The 26,646-nt window shown below is 34.4% G+C and overlaps 1 protein-coding gene across 1 annotated transcript; it reads left to right on the top strand.

Moving 5' to 3' along the window:
* Positions 1-21,384, top strand: LOC124913329 (3-hydroxyisobutyryl-CoA hydrolase 1-like). The gene is made up of 15 exons (XM_047453920.1): positions 1-142; positions 1,658-1,791; positions 15,775-15,855; positions 15,952-16,020; positions 16,868-16,931; positions 18,361-18,440; positions 18,521-18,604; positions 18,748-18,832; positions 19,330-19,415; positions 19,505-19,635; positions 20,147-20,229; positions 20,361-20,437; positions 20,527-20,628; positions 20,740-20,781; positions 21,209-21,384. Exons 1-15 carry the CDS (start codon positions 1-3, stop codon positions 21,350-21,352), a joined length of 1,404 nt encoding a protein of 467 aa, XP_047309876.1. The 3' UTR covers positions 21,353-21,384.
* Positions 21,385-26,646: the final 5,262 nt, after the last annotated feature.

The following is a 26,646-nucleotide window of genomic DNA, read 5'->3' as shown; positions in this document are numbered from 1 at the left end:
ATGAAGTATACTAAGGAGTTGCTAAAGAAGTTTGGCATAGAGAACTGGTCGGCTGCAGCTACTCCAATGAGCTACTCCGGCAAGCTTCAGAAGGATGACGATGGCCAGAGTGTCGATATCACTGCGTATATAGGGATCATTGGTTCTCTGCTCTACTTAACTACTAGCCGACAAAACATTCAGTTTGTTGTTGGTGTCTGTGGAAGATTTCAAATTAATCCTAAACAATCTCATAATGTCGTTGTTAAGCGTATTTTGAAATATTAAAGGGAACTCAAAATGTGGGACTGTGGTATCCGAAGGATTCCAGTTTTAATTTAACTAGCTATTATGATGTAGACTATGCATGCTACAAGATTGATTGGAAGAGCACCAGTGGGGCGTGCCAGTTCCTAGGTGATCATCTGATTTCTTGGTTCAACAAGAAGTAGACGCCTCGCCACGTCTACTGCAGAGGTTGAGTACCTTGATGTAGGAAGTTGTTGCCCTTAGCTCTTGTAGGTTCAACAACAACTGAGTGACTACAGCATTGAGGAGGAAGAGTCACCGATTTTGTGCGACAACACTAGTGTCATAGCGATTACATAAAACTCGGGGTTGCACTCTCGGACGAATCATATCGACATTCGACATCATTTCATCTAGGAGAATGTTAGTTAGAAACATAATCGTCTAGAATATGTCCTAATGGATCAGCAAGTGGCAGACGTGTTCATGAAGTCACTCCCCGAAACTAAGTTTTCTTACTTTAGAATTTTTTTGGGTCTTGTAAACCTAAATTAATTTATTTTTTAATCATGCACAAATTAAAGGGGAAATTTGTTGATTAAAGTGGTTGGACAGACGTGTGTAGACGGAGGTTTCAATCGAACTAATTAGATCAGTAGTCTAAAGAAAACCATGTACTTAGAAGAGTTATGTTTAAGAAACTTGCATATAAGTTTGGTTAGACGTCTAATTGTGAAGACAAACGTTCGAAGAGTCTATAGACATGCGTAGTTAGACGTCGTCCGAATAAACGTATGCTAGATGTTTGTAGATGTGCATAGTTAGATGTCGTCTGAACAAGACGTCTACCCAGTTTAGACATAAGGGATGCGGATAGCATATACGTCTAACTACATGTGTTCTTAAACATCTCATCTTCAGATGAGTGGGACATCTGCCCAAAGTTTCATGAGATGTCCATGTACTTTTCCTGCCCAGAAATTGAACAGTCATATCTCGAATAACTTGAAGATACGTGTCTCTCAATGTTACAAATATAACTAATATATCTAACGGTTTATTTCTTTCCGCTTTTAAATTAATGATGGATTTTATGATGATTCTTAAATGACGTCCTCTATTTTAAATAATGATTTTATTAGGATCATATTTTTTAAATTAAATGACAGGGTTCTTTTAATGATAACTTTTTTGTAGCTAGGTGTTAGTCATACTTTATAAGAGTAACTAATACACTCTAAGAGATTCATCATCTTCTTTGTGAGTCTGAATACCTCTTCTCTCTCTATATAGAAATCTCTTAAGATTCCGAGCTGCCTGGAACCATAAGTCCTCTCCCTCATTCAAAATCTGAAGCTAAGAAATGGTACATTTTTCTCTAACACTCTACAAATAAACTTCGAGTCTGTTTCTTCTTCGATGGTTTTAGAAATGGTTGAAATGTTTGAATCTCTTGAAATTTCTGGCCTGAGGAAGTTCCTCGGGGGACCTGTCATCATTCACGAACCCGAGGTTCATGAGTTCTTTGAGCCTGCAAGGATAATAGGCGATAGGATTATCCTGGCAATAATAAAAGGAGATGAAGTCTCCTTCGGTGAAGAAACTTTTGCTCTATTTTTAGAGCTTCCTTCGGAGGGGCTGTCATAGCTCCCCACCTCTCTAGATGATATCCTTTCTGATATGAATCTAACCTTCTCAGATACCTCCTTTCCTGTTGAAACTCACGGGAAGAAGTTTACCTTAAAATCTATGTTTTCCATACTCAACAACATCATATCTAAATCCCTTTTGACTAAGGTAGCCACAAATGTCTACTCCAAAAAGATCTTTGAAATGATGGTGGCTATAACCAGGGGAATAAACATCAACTGGTAAAAAATCCTCTTTCATAACTTGGTGAAGCTAATCTCGTCTCCAAGGAATCCAACTGGTTATGTTGTTCAGCTCAGCATGTTGCTCGCTTATCTATGAGTTAATGTTGGACGTGGAGTCCTCATTAAGTCTTCCAAAGTTTTGGATAATCAAAGTGTCTATAACTATGTCTTTAGAATAGGAAGAGCAAAGGTCAAGAGAAGAATCTGAGGCTTCAAAGGCTCTAAGAGCATATTAGGACTATGTTCTTCCCGATAATGTCAAAAGGGGGGAAAATAATCGGCTTGCAATTAAGGGGGAAGATTAGGCAAAAAGGGCTTTAATCAATGGAAGAGGAGGATAGGAGTGTCCCATTTTGAGAAATTTTGCATTTTGTCTATCAATGGGAAACTTTGATTATATATGAAATCTAATTGGTTGGAATTTTTTCTAATTTTCCTGATCTTCTAACTAAGTTTTAACATCATCAAAAAAGGGGAAATTGTTGAGTCAATTAAAATTGTTAGGATCTAGATAACCGCTGGAGGACCGGGGTTGGACCGGTTAGCGGTTCTCACTCAAAGGGTGGTTGTTAATCCGGTTAGAGATTAACACCGGGGTTTCAATACTACACAAACTGTCACAAACCCTTGAACTAGGTTTAAGCGCGGAAGAGGTTTGTTTCAGGTTGAAGCAGCACACTAGTATGATAGGCAGAACCGGTTTAGGATGATGAAGGTTTGAAAACTTGATGGGTCGGTTTTTGTAACCTGGCGGTCCGGTTTGAATAGGGTTAAGTATGTTAGAGCGGTGTCAGTCGGTTAGAAAATGGAACCGGCAGAAAGTAGGTAACAAGACAGATTTTATGGATGTTCGGAGATAAAGCTCCTACGTCACCCCTTCCTCTCGGAAACGCGAGAAGGATATTCACTAAGGAATACAAATACAATCCGATCGAGACTTATTTCCTGCTCGATAACACTCGTACAATTTACACCGAAATTGTAAATACACACTTCAACTTAGCACTTAAGCTTTCTAGAGATAGAACACAATCTTATCACTTGTAAATTAATTGTCCACTGTGTCCCACATTTACTCTTCTTCAACTGCCCTTTTTATAGATAAAATATGCCAACGGTCATATTTCACTTCCTTGAATCTGATTGGCTGAGCAGAAGTTCAGAGGTTCATTGATTTAGTGATTCAGACCCTGCGGTCATCTTTTCAGACCTGACGGTCAACCTCAGACCTGGCGGTCAATCTCACAGACTTGACAGTCTGTTCTTCCGGTGTGTAAGACAAACCTGCTGGTTTTGTCTTTTACTCAATGTGGACACTGTCTGTTAGACAGTTGTCTGTACTTGGAAGATCTCCTTTCTGACTTATCCCGAAGTAGAAAGATCCTGTAGGACTTTCTTCTGCAGCCTGCAGACTTTCCTCAGACTTGTATGGATATGGAAGTGTTCAGTATGTTCCTTTGGTATCATACTCAACAGATAGCCAAATTGTCTTCTTGTACTTGGTCGGTCATTTGTCTTTACCGAATGGCTTCCGGTGTGATTGGTTTAACCGGACATCTTCGGTTATTCCTTTTCCTTGTGGCTGATCGGCTGTCTGATGTTTCCGGTTTTAAGCTTTGGCTGATCCTTTCTTTGTGCGGTCATGTTCCAAGTGTTCTTGGTCGGTTTAGTAGCTTGACCGGCTGTTCTTCTTAGTCGGTTTATTTGTTTGTCCGGTCCGGTTCCTTGTTCCTGCATGGAGGGTTTATTTAAGTTAGGTTATGTGAACCGGTCTAATTTTATCTAACAAAAATGAACTTAGGAAATAAGTTTATTTAAATCAACATTGTTCTAATTATGAGCTGACATTATTTTGATGATGTGAGGTGTAATTAAAATAAAACTTAGTTATGCACTAGCAAAGTTAAAGAGCTTAATTTAAGGTTGCAAATGAATAAGACTAAATTGTAAAATTGTCTTTGTGCAGGTATAGATCTAAAGAAGACGGTCTAGTTAGACGCGGTCTAACTCCTTTAGACGTGGTCTAAAGGAAAGCGCAGTTAGACTCGGTCAAACTCCTTTAGACGTGGTCTAAAGTATAGTGCAATTAGAAGCGGTATAACTCCTTTAGACGTGGTTTAAAGGAAAACACGGTTAGAGGTGGTCTAACCCCTTTAGACGCGGTCTAAAGGGATGCGCATTTAAAAACGGTCTAACTCCTTTAGACGTGGTCTGAACGGAAGCGCAAATAGATGCGGTCTAACTCCTTTAGACACGGTAAATGGAAGCACAGTTAGAAGCGGTCTAACTCCTTTGGACGCGGTATAAAGGGAAACGCAGTTAGTCATAGTCTAAATCCCTTAAACGTCCGAAGAAGCATCTAACTACATACTCATTCAGCTCATCTGCAGTTATCGTTTTCAACAGTCCAACTATAAATAGAAGCCCAAGGACACCGAACGAATAAATGAACTTTACAGGATCAATCTACAACTTTGAGAGCGTTCAATAACTTGTCTTCGCCTTCTAATTGAAAATTTTCTCACTGTTATCAAGTCATATTCTCTGTCTAAAGCGTTGTGTTTACACTTTCCAGAGAGCATACTGTAATTCATTCATTGTTCTTTCTGTGTGAAATCTTAGTGTTATAAGTTGAACAATGTTGTTGTGTTCAACAAAGAGTTAGCTAGAAGTTCCGAAACAGGCAGTTGTTAAGCCATGTGGTCTCTGACTGGGTTTGTGTAGTGTGTTATATACCAACCAAAGCCTTCTAGTGGATATCCTTCATGTTATGGAAGAAGGGGTGATGTAGGAGTTTTATCTCCGAACATCCATAAAACTCCTTGTGTTCTTTACTTTCTGTCATTTATATTTTTTCATCTGAAGCTTTAAATCCAACTGCCATATTATGTTAATTCCGGGTCCAAAGAGTCCAGGAGATGCAATTGACATATTTCTCTAGCCATTGATCGAAGAGTTGCATGAACTATGGCAAACTGGTGTGAAAACGTTTGATGGACACACCTCGCAATACTTTAACATGCGAGCGGCGTTGTTGTGAACCATTAACGACTTTCCCGCCTACGCGAATTTATCAGGCTGGAGTACGAAAGGTAAATTCGCTTGTCCTTGTTGTAACAACGACATAGTATCTCTTCGATTGGTTCATGGTTCCAAACAATGTTACTTGGGTCATAGACGCTTCCTTCCACCGAAGAACAAATACAGAAGGGATAAAGAGTCGTTTGATGGTCGAACTGATTATAGAGATCCCCCTAGATTGTTAACGGGGCAAGAAAGTTACGAGCAAGCATGAGACCTAGAAGACATAATTCTTAGTACGGATCTGAGCAAGAGAACCAAGATATATCATGAAACGAGGGGAGACAATTGGAACAAACTTAACATTTTCTTCCGTTTGCCTTATTGGAAATCACTATTATTGAGACATAATTTGGATGTGATGCATATTGAGAAAAATATTTGTGATAGCGTGTTGGGAACAATAATGAATGTGAAAGAGAAGACTAAGGATGGTCCTAAAGCCCGTAAAGACTTACAACTCTTAGGCATAAAATCATGGTTACACCCTATAAATGATGAAGGAGTTGTTCATTATCCAGAAGCGCCTTTCACTTTGACATCTGAAAATAAAAAACGTCTTTGTAACTTCTTGAAAGATCTCAAGTTTCATGATGGTTTTTGCTCAAATATCGGCGGTTGTGTAAATTTGGAAGAGAAAAAGATTTCGGAATTAAAGAGTCATGATTGTCACATTTTATTGGAATATCTTATTCCTTTAGCAACTCCTGAATTACTTCCAGATAATGTGTATGATGCGTTAGTAAATCTGTCTCGTTTCTTTCGGTTGTTGTGCTACAAAGAGTTAATTCAAGAGGACCTCGAACAATTGTACACGGATATTACATTGACACTTTGCAAATTTGAAATGATTTTTCCGCCGTCAATCTTCGACATCATGATGCATCTCCCGGTTCACTTGTCTTTTGAGGCTTTGCTTGGAGGACCTGTTCAGTATCGATGGATGTATCCATTTGAACATTACATGGGTACAATGAAAGGATATTTGCGGAATAATAACCACCCCGAAGCCTCTATAAGAGAGAGCTATCTTGTTAATGAGAGTATTAGTTTATGTGTCAGGTATATGGAGGAAGAAGAGCAAGAAAATGCACAACCTGAAATCTCGAGCATTTCAATTTTTGCATCGTTGGAAGACCTATCTAACGGAAAAAGTATACAACTTGGATTATATCGATCGAGTGATAGCTCATTCTTACATTTTGAAAAATTGTCCCGAAGCAGAACCGTTTTACATGTAAGATTCTATGTTGCTGTTACTAATTAGCATTAAAGAGTGTGCTATTTAATATTCGATCTATTTGCAGAGATTATATGCAGTATTGCAATAACAACGAGTCTAGTGGAGAAACGTTTGCCGCTTATTTCAAGCATCGAGTGAGTAAATTATAAACCATATATTCTAACTCTTTTTATTCATTTTAACAACTTCATTTCGGATACATATATAGGTCGTCATTTAGCAGAATTTAACGACATATCAAGAGACCTCAAGATCTTAGGAGAAGGTCTAAGTATGTACTCTTCTATGTATGTTTGGTGTAAAGTAAACGGATACAAATTCTGTACAGAAAAACACGACGAAGGTTTGACCACTCAAAATAGTGGGGTGCTTGTTGAGGGGTACAACGGGTCTGAAACTATGTCATACTACGGAGTTTTAACGGATATAATCGAAGTACAATATTTTTCTCACAAACGAGTTGTTTTATTCAAGTGTAAGTTGTTTGATACACACTCGGGGGAACTAGGAGTGAAAGTGGATAAATATGGCTTCGTAAGTGTAAATGTAAACCGAATTTTGAAAACCCAAAGTCAAGACCCGTATATATTGGCGAGTCAAGCGAAACAAGTATTCTACGCCCCTGATATGTCCGCCCGACCCGGTTGGAAGATTGTGACAAAAATAAAACTGCAGTTTACAAACATATAGTTCAGATTAATTAATTAGGTAGATTTATGTTTTTTACTTTATATTCGTTCTTATTACTACTTCATTTAAATTATTCGCTCATTTATTAATGGTATGCATTAAGAATGTCTGAAGGTCGTAAAGAAACTTGGAAGAGTATGAGGAAAACACCCAGCAAATTGTTAAAGCCAGACTAGAACTTACTTGCCCAATTAGAGAACTTAAGGCTCCGAGGATCGTCTTCTAGAGACCAACCACCTATTGTTGTGGTCCCAATAGCTACTGCTCCCCCAACAGACGAGGATGTTGAGGCTACAGAGCTCGAAGAGTTTATAGAGAGCACGTTTGCTGATATGGTGGATGACCATGAGGCTGAAGAAGAGGGTCTCGAGGAGCCTATCGAGCAGGATGACGAGGAGGAGCACGGTTCCACTCTCGACCCATCATCGACAGGTAACTCGTTTACAAATTAGTTATTTTTTAATTGATTCACATATCTAATTATGATTTTGATAATTTTGAAGAATCTTCTGCCCGCAAGAGATGGGGGAAGAACAAGAATATTGCGCTGTCTAAGAGGGTAGCAGAGACAAGGATTCCTCTTACGTTTAGAGAGAAGGATGGGAGGCCAGGCGGTACAGACGTGGGAAGAACACGGTGGTCTAGACATGTGGGGTCGATTATCCGGGACTCCGCAGCCGTCTCACACCGTCTTCTAAAGTGGAATGCATTAAGTGCAGACCAATTGGATTCAGTTTGGACTGCTATCAAGGTAATACTTATTACTTGATTATACATTACGTCATTAAATAATTATTTTTAATATTTGAATGTTATTTTTTTCAGGATCCGTTCGAAGCTACTAATGGTGATATTGAGTCTTTTCGAAAGACCGGATTGGGACACGCTAATAAGATATGGGATAGATGGCGGTCAGATTTGAACAAAGCATATATCCGCGTCCACAAAGGAGACGAGGCGGCGGTACTAGCTAATTCTCCACCAGACTACGATCGAGATGATTGGGAGTTTGTGTGTCGCAACCATTTCTTCACGGAAAAAATTTAAGGTACGGTTTCATAATTCAAATAAAAGTTGATATTATTTCATCTAACTTCATTTTTTATTTCAAATACAGAAAAATAGTCGTACAAATATTATTAACAGGAAGAAGCTGAAATTCCCACATCGTACGGGAAGTAGACCGTTTGCACAAATTGAAGAAGAGTTGGTAAGTACATTATTTGTAATAACTTAATCTAAAGATTGTTATTAAATATATAAATCATTTATTTCAACAGGCGATTGAAATGGGACGGGCACCGTCTGTCATTGAAGTATTCAAGAGGACCCGTACCCTAAATCCGACAAAAGAAAACCCAACACCCGTCCCGGACGAACACGTGCAAGAGAAAATTGTAAGTGAATTGAATATGCCTAGTTTTTTATTATAGAAATGATACTTTATTTCAATTGTACAGGTTGAGATGGAGGAAGTTGTTAGTAACGAACCTAGAATATCAGATTTTGAATTGACGGAGAGGGTGTTCGGACAACAAAAACACGGGGTAGTGTTCGGAATTGGATCAGGCGTCCGGCCCACACACTTTCGTGAGGATCGTCGAAGTGGAAATAGTTCACAGCGAAACAATGAGCGATTGTTAGAAGAGAATCAAATAATGAAGCTCAAGCTGGAGGAACTGGAGAAGAGGGATGAAGAAAGAATGCGCAAAATTGAAGAAATGCAAGCGGAAAAGGAAGAAATTGTGACATGAATGGAGAGGGAGAAGTTAGAGATGAATGCAAGAATGGAGAGAATCGAATTGTTTATGAGGCAACACATAATTCTAGTACGTTGTCATTGGTTGTTTCGATTCAAAACATATTTTCATTAATAGTTGTGTCAATTTGAATTTATAACAGATTGTTCGGATTATTAGTTTGGTTGCGAATTTTGTAATGATAATGATCATTTAATGTGATCGTTTAATGTATGTGTCATTTCTTTTATTATTGATATATTGGTTTGACTGAACAGGTTTTGGTTGCGAGCAAAATAATCAGCATATTTTTAAAATTTTACAGGAAAAAACCGAAAGTAATATTGAAATCTTTCGGTTTTTCTTCAAATGGAAAAACCGAGAGTTATGTTAAACTTTCGGTTTTTGCATTTGAAGAAAACCGAGAGTTATTAGAAAACTTTTGGTTTTCCACAAAGAGGAAAACCGAAAGTTTTCATATAACTCTCGGGTTTTCCATTTGAAGAAACACCGAAGGATAATTAGAAACTTTCGGTTTTTCCACAAAGAGGAAAACCGAAAGTTTTCTAATTAACTCTCGGTTTTCTTCTAATAGAAAAACCGAGAGTTATATGAAAACTTTCGGTTTTCCTCTTTGTGGAAAAACCGAAAGTTTTCTAATAACTCTCGGTTTTCTTCAAATGGAAAAACCGAAAGTTAATAGAAAACTTTCGGTTCTTCCCTAAGGTGTAAAACCGAGAGTTATTTGTAAAACTCTCGGTTTTCCTCTTTGTGGAAAAAACGAAAGTTTTTCAATTAACTTTCGGTTTTACTCTAGGGTATTTAAACCGAAAACTCTACGATATCTCTCGGTAAATGCCCAATTGTTTTTAACGAAAGAGTCAATACTGAGAGATGGCGAGAGTTACCAAAACTTTCGGTAATGTGTCAATACCGAAAGTTATAGGGTCAAAACCGAGAGTTTTTACTCTCGGTTTTGACCCCTTTTTCACTAGTGTTATGTGATTAATAATTTTTTACCTTTTAGGAAAGTTAATTTGGTCACAAAAAATTAAGTTGTAATGGCGAAAAAGACGAAGCTTAAACTTGTATTTTCTAAATCTATCGTCTTGTTTTAGATTCTTCAACTTTGTTGATCATGGTTTGTAGGTTAACCTTAAAGGATTTTGGTTATCTCTCGAAAGAATTTTGAGAATGTTTGTGAAGACATTAAACATAATAATTCTATATATTTTGAACAATTTAGAACAATTTATTAGATGTTAGACGTTAAATTTATTTTGTAAAACTTGAAACCTTCTTCTAAGATTAAAATATTTGGAATTTGAAAATATGTTTTTAATCATTTGGATTTAGTTCATTTAAAAAGATTTTGTAGCAAGTTTAATTGTCATTTTTATATTAAAATATAAATTTAGTTTTAAAAAATACAAAATGTAATAGTAATTTTATATTAAAAAATTATTTTAATTTAAAAAAATACAAAATATAATATTTAATACATTAATACACACTAAAAGTATTTCAGGGGTATTAATCAATACATAGAAGTGGATATTAAACAATACACACTAAACATATGTATTAATCAATACACACCAAACACATTGTTATGATCGGTATCGACAATAGAAACAGGGGTCTGACTATTATGAACAACTTACAAACTTAAATTCGATTTTAAATTTGTTAGAACTTTAAATCTATTTCTATTTTTCTCAAATCTTCACAAACTCTTGAACAAGTTCAAGTGCGGAATCGTTTAATGGATTTGAAGCTTTAGATGAATGAATGTCAATGGTAGAAAGTAAAGAACACAGGGAGTTTTATGGATGTTCGGAGATAAAACTCATACGTCACCCCTTCTTCCTCAACAAGAATAATATTCACTAGAAGGCTTTGATTGGTATAGAATCCACTACACAAATCTAGTCAGAAACCCCATGACTTAATAATTGCTTGCTTCTGAACTTGTAGTTAACTCTCTGTTGAACAGAACAACCTCTATTCAACTTACAACACTAAAATTTCACACAGAAAGAACAATATATGATTCACAATATGATCACAGCTAGACAGTTAGTAATTTGCACTTGAGCTTGAGAGAGATTAGATAATTGATAGCAAGAGCAAATTTTGAGATTCTGGCAATTCGTAGAGCGAGAGATCAAGTAAGAAACGATTCGTCTGTTGTCCTTGAACTTCTATTTATACTTGAAGAACATCAGCGGTAGAACCTTCTTTATGGACACATGTCCTCCTTATGTTGGACGACCGCCAATAGTACGAGAGTACAACAGACTCTGAGCATTGGGATCGTGACCGTACATGACAGGTAGTGCGTCGAATATCCTCTAATATAATGTTGTACTAGAATGAACAATGCATCGTGGGAAATTTGAATATTAGTGTACGTGGAAGTTGTTCATTCGTTGTTGGAGCTGAGTTGTCAAACTATTGAAAATGGTGAATGCAGATGAGCTGAGTGAGTATGTAGTTAGACGCTCCTTCAGACGTCTGATCAAGTCAGGTGACGTTTGTTTGGGCTACTTCTACAGACCGCGTCTAAGAAGGTTAGACAACGTCTAACTACGCTTCTTATTCAGACCGTGTCTAAGAAGGTTAGACGACGTCTAATTGTGCTTCTTTTTCAGACCGCGTCTAAGAAGGTTAGACGACGTCTAACTGCACTTCTTCTTAAGATCGCGTCTAAGAAGCTTAGACGATGTCTAACTGTGCTTCCTCTTCAGACCGCGTCTAAGAAGGTTAGACGACGTCTAACTTCACTTCTTCTTCAGACCGTGTCTAGCAAGGTTAGACGACGTCTAACAGCGCTTCTTCTTCAGACCGCATCTAAGAAGGTTAGACGACGTCTAACTGAGATTCTTCTTTAGACCGCATCTAAGAAGGTTATACGACGTCTAACTGCGCTTCCTCTTCGGATCGAAGGATAGACGATGTCTAACTAAACTTCTTCTTTAGACCGAAGCTTAGACAACGTCTAACTGCTCTTCTTCTTGAGACCGCGTCTAAGAATGTTCGACAACATTTACTCGCGCACTCCTTAGACCACGTCTAAAAGATTTAGACAACGTCTACTCGTGCACACCTTAGACCATGTCTAAAGGAGTTAGACGACGTCTACTCGCGCACTCCTTAGACCATGTCTAAAGGAGTTAGATGGCGTCTACTCACGCACTCCTTAGACCACGTCTAAAAGAGTTAGACGACATCTACTCGCGCACTCCTTAGACCAAGTATAAAGGAGTTAGACGACGTCTACTCTCGCAATCCTTAGACCAAGTCTAAAGGACTTAGAGGGCGTCTACTCACGCAATCCTTAGACCTTCTCTAAAGGACTTAGAGGACGTCTACTCGCGCACTCCTTAGACCACGTCTAAAAAAGTTAGACGACGTTTACTCGAGCACTCCTTACACCACGTCTAAAGGAGTTAGACGACGTACACTTGCGCACTCCTTAGACCATGTCTAAAGGAATTAGACGACGTCTACTCGCGCACTCCTTAGACCACGTCTAAAGGAGTTAGACGACTTCTATTCGTGCAATCCTTAGACCATGTCTAAAGGAGTTAGACAACGTCTATTTGCGCCTTATTATTTGAGACATCTATTTGCCAAGGCATCTACAGATCTGTACCTGTACCTGCACAAAAGTAAGTTAACCAGCTAAGTTTTGTTCAAGTTACAAATTAGTTTCATTTAACCACATCATTAAACTTGTGTTGTTCTTATCTCTTAAGTTAATTAATTATTTATTTCATAATTGATTTGGTCTTTTCCCATTTAATTTAATTCAGCACACATTATAGGTGAATATTAATTAATACACACTAAATAGATTTCGATGGGTATTAATCAATATACCAAACACATTTTTGTGGGTATTAATTAATACTCACCAAATATATTTCGGTAGGTATTAATCAATACACACCAAACATATATCGTGTGGTATTATCAATACCCACATAAAAATACCTACCAATTAGTTGGTTTCATATAATAATAAAATAATACAAAAATAACAAAAGTTTGGTATTACATCTGTTGGTGTTTCTCCAACAGATTCCATGATCAAACTTCAATTCAATTTTAAATATGTTATAAGTTAAAATTTATTTCTATTTTTCGCAAATTTTCACAAAATCTTGAACAAGTTTAAGTGTGGAATCGTTTGTTGGATTTGAAGCTTTAGATGAATGAATGTCAATGGTAGAAAGTAAAGAACACATGGAGTTTTATGGATATTCGGAGATAAAACTCCTACGTCACCCCTTCTTCCTCAACAAGAAGGATATTCATTAGAAGGCTTTGATTGGTATATAACCCACTACACAACCCAATTAGAAACCCTATAACTTAATAACGACTTGCTTCTGAACTTCTAGTTAACTCTCTATTAAACAGAACGTACAACCTCTATTCAACTTACAACACTAAAATTTCACATAGAAAGATAAATATACGATTTATAATATGATCACAGTTAGACAGTAGGTAATTTGCACTTGAGCTTGAGAGAGATTAGATAATTGATAACAAGTGAAAGTTCTGAGATTCTGGCAATTCGTAGAACGAGAGATCAAGAAAGCAACGATTCTTCTTTTGTCCTTGAACTTCTATTTATACTTGAAGAGCATCAACGGTAGAACCTTCTTTATGGACACATGTCCTCCTTATGTTGGACGACCGCCAATAGTACGAGAGTACAGCAGACTGTGAGCATTGGGATCGTGGTCGTATCAGATAGGTAGTGTGTTGAATATCCTCTAATATATTTTTGTACTAGAATGTACAATGCATCGTGAGCAATTTGAATATTAGCGTACGTGGCAGTTGTTCATTCGTTGTTGGAGCTGAGTTGTCAAACTATTGAAAATGGTAAGTGTAAATGAGCTGAGTGAGTACGTAGTTAGACGCTCCTTCAGACGTCTGAACAAGTTAGACGACATCTGCTTGCGCTCCTTCTTCAGACCGCGTCTAAGAAGGTTAGACGACGTTTAACTACACTTCTTCTTCAGACCGTGTCTAAAAAGGTTAGACGACGTCTAACTGCGCTTCTTTTTCAGACCGCATCTAAGAAGGTGACGATGTCTAACTGTGCTTTTTCTTAAGATCACGTCTAAGAAGCTTAGACGATGTCTAATTGTGCTTCTTCTTCAGACCGCATCTAAGAAGGTTAGACGACGTTTAACTGCACTTCTTCTTCAGATCGTGTCTAACAAGGTTAGACGAAGTCTAACAACGCTTCTTCTTCTTCAGACCGCATCTAAGAAGGTTAGAAGACGTCTAACTGCGCTTCTTTTTCAGACCGCATCTAAGAAGGTTATACGACGTCTAACTGTGCTTCCTCTTCGGATCAAAGGATAGACAACGTCTAACTGAACTTCTTCTTTAGACCGAAGGTTAGACAACGTCTAACTACGCTTCTTCTTCAGACCGCGTCTAAGAATATTAGACGACATTTACTCGTACATTCCTTAGACCACGTCTAAAGGAGTTAGATGACGTCTACTCGCGCACACCTTAGACCACGTCTAAAGGAGTTAGACGACGTCTACTCGCGCCTCATGACTTGAGACGTCTATTTGCCAATGCGTCTACAGATCTGTACCTACACAAAAGTAAGTTAACCAACTGAGTTTTGTTCAAGTTACAAATTAGTTTTATTTAACCACATCATTAAAATTATGTTGTTCTTATCTCTTAAGTTAATTAATTATTTCTTTCTTAATTGATTTGGTCTTTTCCCATTTAATTTAATCGAACCCACATTATAGGTGAATATTAATTAATACACAATAAATAGATTTCGGTGGGTATTAATCAATATACCAAACACATTTTGGTGGGTATTAATCTACACTCAGCAAATATATTTTGGTAGGTATTAATCAATACACACCAAACATAATGAAGTTAATATTCTATTGGCAAGTATAGTTTATATCCTATTTAAAAATCAAAATTGTCTATGATAAAATTATATTTTTATATAATATATTGAAAATTTGTAACATCATAAAAATATTAAACTTAAAACTTTTTAATATATATAAAATATTATATATTTATTATTGTTTATTCAGAATGAAGTTAAATAGAGAGAAAACAGCTTCAAAAGGGACAATAATTTACATCAGGATAAAATTGGACATTTAAATGGAGAGAAAACAACTTCAAAATTGACAATAATTTACATCGATCCTTTGTTTTAGATGTTCTTATATATGTTTCTAAGAAGATATTTGTACAACCGATATTTTTTCATTTCATAATGAATAAATTTAAATTTGTCGTATTGTCTTACCTAATAAATTTAATATTTAATGTATAATAATACTTATATCAACTATGTGTTCCCTTTATTTCCATATATATATGAGAGTTTTCTATCTTCTTCCCATTTCTTCTCTAAGAGCAATTAGAGGAGAGAGAGAGAGTTGGCATCCACTTTCTATTCGTTTGCTTTCAGAAGCTCTTTTTCATGGCCAGGCCCATCTCATTCCGAAGGGAGTTGGATCAAGTAATTATATATATTATTTATTTATAAATCTACTCATCTCCTATCGTTTACTGATTCATTATCATTTTTTAGTAACAAATCTAACCTAACTTTAAAAATTATCATTTTATCAAGAGTTGAAAGATAATCATAATATTGTTATTCTTAAGGACCTTAAAAACTCATTTATATTGTGTTTTTTTTGTGGGTGTTTAGTATTTTAACTCACTTATTATGATAACTCACATAAAACCCTAATATTTTTATTGATTATGCTTTTGTTTTTGTGTTTTTGTTAAAAACAAGTTACCTTTTCATCATAATAATATTTGTTGAAAATTAAATTTTATTTCTTTAATTTCATTTTGATGATTGAATTAATTTGTGAAGCAGGTGCTTTTCGTGGAACATTCAGGAATCAGAAAGGTTATATTAAACAGGCCTGAAAAACTGAATAGCCTTAACTATGAAATGGTGTGAGAATATATATTTATATAAATAATTTTATGTTATTGTATTTTATGGTTGATCGTGCTAACTAATTAATTAATTAGTTGTGCATTTTATTAGATTAATGAGATTTTCAGAAAATTAAAAGCCTATGAAGATGATTCCAGTGTGAATCTTGTTATTCTTAAGGTAAGTGACAAATTAATTATTATAAGATTATTTTTGTTAGTTCGTTTTTAAATGCGTTTATAAGATTGAACAATAAATTATGTGGTTGGGTAATTAAGTGGTTGGATGTTGGTAGATTAGGAAAATGAGAAAGCTAATAATTTCGTTTTTTCTATAAATATCTTTTATTTTGTTGTGGAATTACATTATTTAAAATACAAATATATTTATATTTAGTTATTTTATTTTCATTTTTTATAAATATACAAGAATCCATGGTACCATTCAAAAAAATATTTTATATATTTTAAAATTTGATCTCACCACTAAATTAATTTAAGAAAAAAACAATTATCTAATTAAGTTAAATAAGTTTTTATAATAAACGTTTAAAATTTTATAGATCTATATATAATCTTTATTAAATAAATAAAAATAAAAAATTACATCAGACTCCCAAAATATAACTATATTATAATTACTTATTTTATTTTCAAAAAATAAAATTAGAAGTTCTTATAAATATGTATTATATAATAGGGGTAGTCCTAGATGGTGATAGCTGATTTACCTTATATAGATATTTAGAAAAGCATAAATATATTTTTTTATAAAATTGGATAACTAATGAATTAAGTTAAATAATTTTAATATTAAATTATATATATTTATAATTTAGAAAAAATAAATACTGGGCATAATTAAAAAAAAAAGGTTTGATAAGACTTCAAAAACTCCAATCATCAGAGAGGCTATTGTGCAATGTAGTGTTAAATTGGAAGATGATTATTAAAGTATTGTGTTGAAATTGAAATAAATAAATAAATTGAGGTGTTAAAATAATATTTTATCCTCCATATCTTGGCAGGGAAATGGTAAGGCCTTTTCAGCTGGTGGCGATGTTACAGATATGATCAGTAATATTACTGCAGGTAGATTTTACTCTCTTTTATTAAATTTATATTTCTTTTAATAATTAATTTCTTGTTGATATAAGTTTTTACTTAGAAATATTACAAACTTGAATAGAATTTTGTCTAATTCTATTTGTTATCTTATATCAAGAAAAAACATATTATTTTTACTTTTATTTTTTTAAAATAATTAAAGTATACCATTAAATGAAGACACCTAAAAATAAATAAATAATAAATCAAAACAGAAAGAGTTAGTGGCCACCTATAAATATGTTTTCCTTTGGTTTAATTGGGTATTTTTAGAATATTAAACTAACATAAGAGATCTAAATTCAGAAAAAAATATATATTATGGATTTGATTCAACTGTCATTTAAAATAACATCTCAGTTTATTACAACCATCCACCTTTTGTTTAAAGAATATTTTTTTTTTTAATATAAATGAGAAAAATAACCAGAAAAGGAAAAATAAAGTGAAAAACAATTCATACTAATATTCCCACCACATTTAGTAAAATTGTTTTATTTTTTTTTAACTTACATATTGTAATAATTTATTAGAACAATTTACCACAAATATATCAATAAATAAAGCCCTTTGAGACATGTCCTCCCTCCAATAAACTATGTAATTAATTGTCTAATCTAAAATTACCTATTATCAATCAATTAAATAAATATATTTTTCTTGGCAAATATATATCATTGTATCTACACTAATGACTAATGGTGAAGTTCTATAAAAATTATTAAAAACAATGACAAACTAAATTTCTTATATAATCAGATATAAAAAATTTGAGGTATAATTTTTTATTAATAACTCTATGAATTTAAAGAATTTAAAGGGGTTATGCACTCAAATTAGTTGTCGCCAACATTAAGTGGTCTCTTTCTCACATTATTTATCGGCTAATACAATTATGTCAATCTTTATAAGGATTTGACATAATATCTAACCTTGAATCTATTGAAATTTAGACAACTACACTAAAAGGGTCACCAGACCTAGGATATGTTCTCCTCAATCGAAGTGGGTGCGACAATATTTAGATATGAAAGTTTTTTCCAATTAAACGTCGTATGAAACTGATCAATTATGCTTGAGGAAGAATTTAGGAACCTACTTCTCACCCGATCTACCAAATGTGTTAATGTATCATGTAACATTGTATTCTTTTAATTTGTAATTGCATTGTTTATTGTAATTAGTTTTTAATTCTAGTTTTTACTTATTGTTGCTTAATTGTTCAACTAGTTTATTTTATGGCTCATCTGATGGTATTTGTTACCTCACTTGTGATCCGTAATAGTTGGTCATAGACATGTTGTCCTAATTCTTTTCATTCAATTTTTTTTTATGTTCTTAATTTCTTTACTGAAATAAACTTTGTTTAAAAAATTGATATAACATTATATCATATGTGCACTAATTGAATTAGGGAATTGGAGCATTGTAACAAAGTTTTATGCAAATCAATTATGTATAGACCATTTGATTGCCACATATCACAAGCCTTTGGTAAGAGTTGTTTAGTTTGCTTATTCTTATTTTATTCCTACCTTATTTCTATTTCTAATCATAAACATACATTCATGTAGGTGTCCATTGTAAATGGGTTAGTTATGGGAGGTGGTGCAGGTCTATCAATTCATGCATGCTTTCGAGTTGTGACCGAAAATACTGTAATTTCTCTTAATTTTAAATATATTAATAAATTTATAATATAGTGTTGTTTTGTAATATGTATTAGAAAATCATATGCCAAACAAATGAAAAGGGTTTATGCATTTTTATTAGTTACCCATAAGTTGATAACAAAATGCAGGTATTTTCAATGCCCGAGGCAGCGATTGGCCTATTTCCAGACGTTGGCGCTTCGTTTTTCCTATCGAGGCTTTCCGATTCCTTTGGTATTCAACATGCTCATCTTTCCTTTATATGATTCTTGGACAATAATCTTTTGAAGTAAAAAACGAAATATATATTTATATAATTTTATTCAATAAATAAAAATAAGTTAAATCTTAACTCTATTGCACTATTATATCAAAAGCTTATATAAACAAATTAATCAATTTATCGGATAATTAATGTGAGACAAATAACTCACTGTAATAATTCAATGTAAAACTTTATCAAAGATATAAATAACTCTAATTGATTACAATAACTTCCTTTAGAGAACAAATTCCAATTAAAAAACAATTACATTGAAAAGACTATAAGAATCTCTTAAGTAGGTTGTTAATTATAATTCATTTGAAAAAACTTATTTAGTATAACATGTGTACATAGATAATTTATTGGTATATATCTCATCTGGATTTGTATACAAATACATAAACTAAAGTGTTTTCAAATATACCAGTTTCAACTTTAATTTGATTTTATTTTCTTTTGCATTTAGGAGAATACTTGGGATTAACAGGAGCTAAGTTGGATGGAGCAGAAATGCTAGCATGTGGTCTTGCAACTCATTTTGTTTTATCCAAGGTACTTTTATTATTATTATTATTATTATTATTATTATTATTATTATTATTATTATTATTATAAAAATAATAATTATGAATAAATTTCAGGATCTTGCTTCTATGGAAAGTGAATTAGATGTGTTAGGTTCATATGGACATACTAATATATCAGAAGTTTCTAGGACAATCAACAAATATGCACACAACCCATTACTTAAGAAAGGCAGCCCATATTTAAGGTATCAAGTCTCTCTTTAATTATTACTCTTTTTTAAATGTAATAATTTTTTCACAATTTTATAAAACAAACAAATATAAAATAAATTATGATATTAGTTTATGCGACCTAAAACACATGTATGAACATCAAAAACGTAAAATAAAATATATGGTAAAAAAGTTCTAAATTTTTAAATACCCTTACATTTACTAGATTTTGAATTTTTCTATTTATTATTTGATTTTTTTTATTAATAATCCAATTACTTAATTTATCAATTAAAATATCAAAACATTCTTACTTTTTCTTATAAATTTAAATTTTAAATTTAAACAATATTATAATAATTCCATTAATTATAAATAAAATCTACTTTTCATCTAAACAAACTTCTTAAAAAAATCCAAAATATCCCAAATAACCTAATATCAAACAAGCTAGGTATTAACTATGTCCTAATAATTATGTCATCAGATATTCATAACAGTATGATTTATTATACTCATCCCTCCATTTTATGGTGAACATAGATTGAATGTTATTGACCAATGCTTCTCAAGGGAAACTGTTGAAGACATATTATCATCATTAGTAAGTTTTCTCCTTCATAAATTAAATTAAGGGTTTAAGAATAATATCTTAACCAAAAAAATGGTGTGAAAACTATTTTATTCTATAGTTATGTCAAATATATATAATATGACATTAAAAAAAACTGTTAGGTGGATTTTGCTGGGACAAAAGTGGAAAAATGGGTTATTGATGCAATAAATTCTATCAATTCTGCCTCGCCAACCAGCCTGAAACTATTTCTAAGATTGGTATCAAATTGTCTTTATAAATTTGTCTATCATATTTATGAAGCACTATATATTTAAATGATTTTTATTTTGTTTTTATTTATTTGGAGATTCGAAAGGGCAGAATTCAAAACCTTGAAGATTGTCTTGTTCGTGAATATACAGTTATTAGTCATGTAGCCTCAAGATCATTATCAGATGACTTATTTGAGGTTAGTTAGTATTTAATATATGTTTGGGTTACAAAAATTTATGATGTTCTTCTCTTCTATTTTTGCAACTTTTATGGTGTTTTATTTGATTAATTGTTTGTATATTTACAGGGGGCAAGAGCAATGTTAATTGTAAAAGATAAAAAACCTGAGGTATATTTCTTCTTTAACTTGTATCTGATATTTAAATGAGCCTTATCTAGTTTTATTTGTGTCAAATTAGCTCTAATTTTTCACAAGTATTGTTATTTTCTCAAATTTATTTATATTTATCAAATAAAAACTTTTTTTTCCATAGAGAACCATGACTTGCTGTTATATTTGCTCAAAGCCTTAATTAAAAAAAAAAATTTACATCTCACCATTTATAAACATTTTCTTTAGCTTAATGTTGTCTACTTAGACACACAGCTTTACAAGTTGACAAATGAATAATTTGACATTTTGTTTAAGTTAAGGTTTCAATTTGACACATATATATACTGAAATTATAGCCAAGTCCTACCAATAATATTAATGTTATAAGTTATTTATTTGTTAAATTTTCGGTTATTTGTTTGTATTGCATTGACTAAAACAGTGGGATCCATCGAGATTGGAACTAGTGAAAGACGAATTCATCGACAAATACTTTGACAATATGGATGATGATGACTTTAAACCTCTACGTCTTCCTCCAAGAACCAAACCAACTTGGTGTACAAATCTGAGATCAAATATCTAGAAATAAAATTTATGATTTTAGTGGTGATTTGATTAAATGTTTCATAGGTATCTTGATTTGAGATTAAAGTGGCCTGACTTTTTTTTCAGCTCAAATATGTCACAACAACTTATTGCCCTTTCTTTCTTTCTTCTAAAACTTTTTCCTTTTAAAATTACAATTTTATGACAAGTTTGCTATTTCAGTTTTGTTATTTTTACTTATTTTGAATAAAGAATTATTTTATAAAATTGATGATAAGATTTCAAGAACATTAAATAAACTAGCCTGAATCCCGTGCATTTGTACGAATAAGAATATATATAAAATATTGTTTATAAAATTTAGATAAAATTAAGTTTAATCTTAAACTTAAAATTAATATATATATATTATCCTTCGGCATTCACTTAACCTCTCAATTGACCCTCATCTTATAACTCACACTTTTTCATATGTATTTTTTTATCCATTTAGTAAGCCACCACAAATCTTAGTCGATCTCAATTGATGACACACCTCAAACTCAATCACTAACCCTCTAATTGACCATCATATTGTGATTCACTTTTTCATATGCCTCTTTATCCCCTCGGCAAACCACCCACTATCCTTAATCTTGTGACACATACTTTTTCATATGTCTCTATTCTACGACAATTTACTCACCAATCTTAGTCAACATCTCTTTTACTCTCACTTCAACAAATCAACAACCAATCCCAATTAATCACATACCACTTATCCAACGTCAAACCAACAACTAACCACCACTCGACATTCATCTCGTGACCTCACACTTTCAAATGCTCGTCAAACTAATCATTAATTTCAACTTCACATTCGACAAACCACCCACCACTCGATCTCCATCTCGTGACCTCATACTTTCAAATGCTCGTCAAACTAACCACTAATTCTGACGTCACATTCGACAAACCACCCACCACTCGACCTCCATCTTGTGACCTCACATTTTCAAATGTTCGTCATACCAACCACTAATTCTGACCTCACACTTGATAAATCACCCACCACCCGACCTTCATCTCGTGACCTCACACTTTTAAATGATCGTCAAACTAACCATTAATTCTAACCTCACACTCGACAAACCACCCACCACCCGACCTCCATCTCGTGACCTCGCACTTTCAAAGGCAAGCCAAATCAACCACTAATCCCAACCTCACACTCGATAAACCACCCACCACCCGACCTCCATCTCGTGATCTCACATTTTCAAATGCTCGTTATACCAACCACTAATTCCAACTTCACACTCGAAAAATCACCCACCACCCGACCTCCATCTTGAAACCTCAGACTTTCAAATGTTCACCAAACCAACCATTAATTCCGACCTCACACTCGACAAACCATCCCCACCACCCTACCTCCATCTCGTGACCTCACATTTTTAAATGTTCGTCATACCAACCACTGATTCCGACCTCACACACTCGACAAACCACCCACCACCCGACCTTCATCTCGTGACCTCACACTTTTAAATGTTCGTCAAACCATCCACCACCCGACCACCATCTCTTGACCTCACATTATCAAATGTTCGCCAAACCTACCACTAATTCCGACCTCACACTCGACAAACCACCCACCCACCACCTGACCTCCATCTCGAGACCTCAGACTTTCAAATGTTCGACAAACCAACCACTAATTCCGACCTCATACTCGACAAACCACTCATCACCTGACCTCCATCTCCTGACCTCACATATTCAAATGCTTGTCAAACCAACCACTAATTCTGCCCTCACATTTTCAGATGTCTATCAGACTCTTTTACTTAAGAATGGTTGATGATACTTCTGTCACTACTCATTTAAATGAATTCAATACAATTGTGAATCAATTGCTATCTGTTGAGATTGATTTTGGAGATGAAGTTAATGCCCTGATTTTGTTAACATCTCTACCAAATAGCTGGGAACCTATGAGGGCGGCAATTAGTAATTCAGTTGGAAATGCTAAACTCAAATTTGTTGAAGCTAGAGATCGTATTCTTTCTGAAGAGGTTCGTAAAATTGATTCTGGTGAAACGTTCAAAGGTTCTGCTTTGAATGTGGAAAACAGGGGCAGAGGTAATGATAGAAATTTCAACCGAAGTAAGAGCAGATCTATGTCCAGGAGCAAGAGGAGTCAGTCCAAGTCTGGGCGGACATTTGAGTGCTGGAATTGTGGTAAATAGGATCATTTGAAGAGGAACTACAAAGCACCGAAGAGAAACAATGATGATAAAAATGATGCAGCCAACGTTGTTACAGAAACTGTCACTGATGCGTTACTTCTTTCTGTTGATAGCCCGTTAGATTCATAGGTTTTGGACTCGGGAGCGTCTTTCCACACCACTGCCCACAAAGAATTAATGGAGAATTATGTGGCTAAAAACTGTGGGAAAGTTTATCTCGCAGATGGTGAGCCACTAAATATTGTTGGCATGAGGGACATCAAATTAAAGATGGAAAATGGTTCTGTTTGGAAGGTTAAAAATGTGAGACACATTCCAGGTTTAATGCGCAATCTGATTTCTGTTACACAACTTGATGAAGAAGGTCACAATTTCAGTTGTGGAAATGGTGCATGGAAGGTGACTAAAGGAGCAATAGTTGTTGCTCGAGGTCACAAAACTGGAACGTTATACACGACTTCAACTTGCAGAGAAACAATTGCTGTTGTAGTTGATGACTCGAAGAACAGTGAGCTGTGGCATTGCAGGTTGGGCCATATGAGCGAAAAGGGATGAAAATTCTTTTGAAGAATAGACAGATTCCAGAACTGAAGTTTGTTGAACATCAGTTATGTGAAAACTGTATTCTTAGAAAACAGAAGCAGGTGAGTTTCTTAAATATTGGGAAGGAACTAAAGAAAGAAAGGCTAAAGTTGGTACACACTGATGTGTGGGGACCTGCACTTGTTTCTTCTATTGGCGGATCACAATACTTCATGACGTTTATAGATGATTCAACAAGAAAGGTATGAGTATATTTTATGAAGTACAAGTCTAAAGTATTTGTTATTTTCAAGAAATGGCAGACTTTGGTTGAAAATGAAACAAATTAGAAAGTTAAGTGCTTGAGATCCGACAACGGAGGTAAATATATCAATTAAGATTTCAAAGAGTATTGTGTTGTGAATTAGATCAATATGGTGAAGACTGTTCCCCGAACGCCTCAAGAGAATGGAGTAGCTGGACGAATGAATTGGACATTGAACGAGCGTGCTAGAAGCATGAGATTTCATGCAGGACTGCCTAAAACCTTCTGGGCAGAAGCTATTAATACTGCTGCCTATTTGATAAACAGGGGACCCTTTATTCCTCTTGAATTCAGAATTCCTGAAGAATCTTGGAGCAATAAAAAGGTAAACCTTTCTTATTTGAAAGTGTTTGGTTGTTTATCATATATTCATATTAATGAATGTGATAGGAGCAAACTGGATCCAAAGTCTAATAAATGTTTTTTCATTGGTTATGGTGATATTGAGTTTGGTTATCGTTTCTAGGATAATCAAAATCGGAAGATCATTCGTAGCAGAAATGTTATCTTCAATGAACAGGTTCTCTATAAAGATTGTGTTGGGAATACATCAGATGATGATTCCAAGTTGGAAGAGACTGGTACAGTCGATTTGAGAGAATTTTGAGCTGAATATATACCGGTTTTCGAAGAAGAACAATGTGTTGTTGAAGATGAAATCGTTGAGAACGTGGCCCCAGAGGTAAATCAGCAAACACCAGTTATACAGTTGAGAAGATCATCAAAGAATCGAAAACCAGTTGAGAGGTGGTTTCCATCTCAAAACTATATCTTCTTGACAGATAGAGGTGAACCTGAATGTTATGAGGAAGCAATACAATATGATGAATCGATTAAGTGGGAGTCTGCTATGAAAGATGAGATGGACTCTTTGATGTTAAATCAGACTTCGGAGCTCACTGAGCTACCAAAGGGAAAGAAAACACTTCACAACAAATGGATCTTCAGGATTAAAGAAGAACATGATAAAACCATGAGGTATAAGGCAAGGTTGGTTGTGAAAGGATTTCAATAGAAATAAGGTATTGACTACAATGAGATCTTCTCTCTAGTAGTTAAATTGATGACAATCAGAACTATTTTGAGTTTGGTTTGAAAAGAAGACTTTCATCTTCAACAAATGGATGTCAAAACTGCTTTTCTTCATGGTGATTTAGATGAAGAGATTTATATGCGACAACCAGAAGGATTTGAAATCAAAGGAAAAGATGAGCTTGTGTGTAAACTTCAGAAGAGTCTATATGCTTTAAAATAAGCTCCAAGGCAATGGTACAAGAATTTCGATAGCTTTATGAAAAGTAACGATTTTTTAAGGTGTGAAGCTGATCATTGCTGCTATATCAAGAGGTTTGATAAATCGTACATTATTCTGCTCCTCTACGTTGATGACATGTTGATTGCTGGAGAAAGTTTGTATGAGATTAACAAGCTCAAGAAATAGTTGTCTGAAAATTTTGCAATGAAGGATTTGGGTGCTGCAAAACAAATCCTTGAGATGAGAATTTTCAGGGATGAAGAAGTTCTCAAGCTTTCACAAGAAGAATATGTGAAGAAAGTTCTTAGCAGGTTCAACTTGTATGATGTAAAACTAGTTACTACCCCCTTAGCTAGTCACTTTAGACTATTTAAAGATCAGTCGTCTTCAACAGAGGATGAGAAAATTTACATGGCAACTGTTATGTATGCCTCTGTCATTGGTTGTATTATGTATACGATGGTTTGCACAAGACCATACATAGCACATGCTGTGGAAGTTGTTAGCAGATTCATGAGCAATCCGGGTAGACAATATTGGAAAGCAGTAAAGTGGACTACAATACTTAAGAGGAAGTACGAGTCTCGCTTTGTGTTTTAGAAAGTCTAATGTGAGTTTGGAAGGATATGTTGATGCTGACAATGGTAGTGATGTTGATAGTAGAAAGAGCACAACATGGTACATTTATACTCTGGGAGATACTGCAATCAGTTGAGTTTCAAAATTGCAGAAGATTGTTGCTCTTTCTAGTAGTGAGGCAGAGTATGTTGTTGTGACAGAGGTTGCTAAGAAGATGATGTGGTTACAACCCTTTTTGCAAGAATTGGGTCAAGACTACGAGAGAAGTGTGTTGCAATGCGACAGTCAAAGTGTCATTCATTAGGCAAAGAATCTTGTTTATCATGGAAGGACGAAGCATACACATGTTCGTTATCATTTCATCCGGTCAGCTTTAGAAGATGGAGTATTAGCTCTTGAGAAGATTCCCGGGAGTGAGA

The sequence above is a fragment of the Impatiens glandulifera genome, chromosome 8, assembly GCF_907164915.1.
Source record: "Impatiens glandulifera chromosome 8, dImpGla2.1, whole genome shotgun sequence".
Taxonomy (NCBI): Eukaryota; Viridiplantae; Streptophyta; class Magnoliopsida; order Ericales; family Balsaminaceae; genus Impatiens; species Impatiens glandulifera.
Note: the sequence above shows the minus strand (reverse complement) of the source record. Positions and strands in the feature narration are given on the sequence as shown.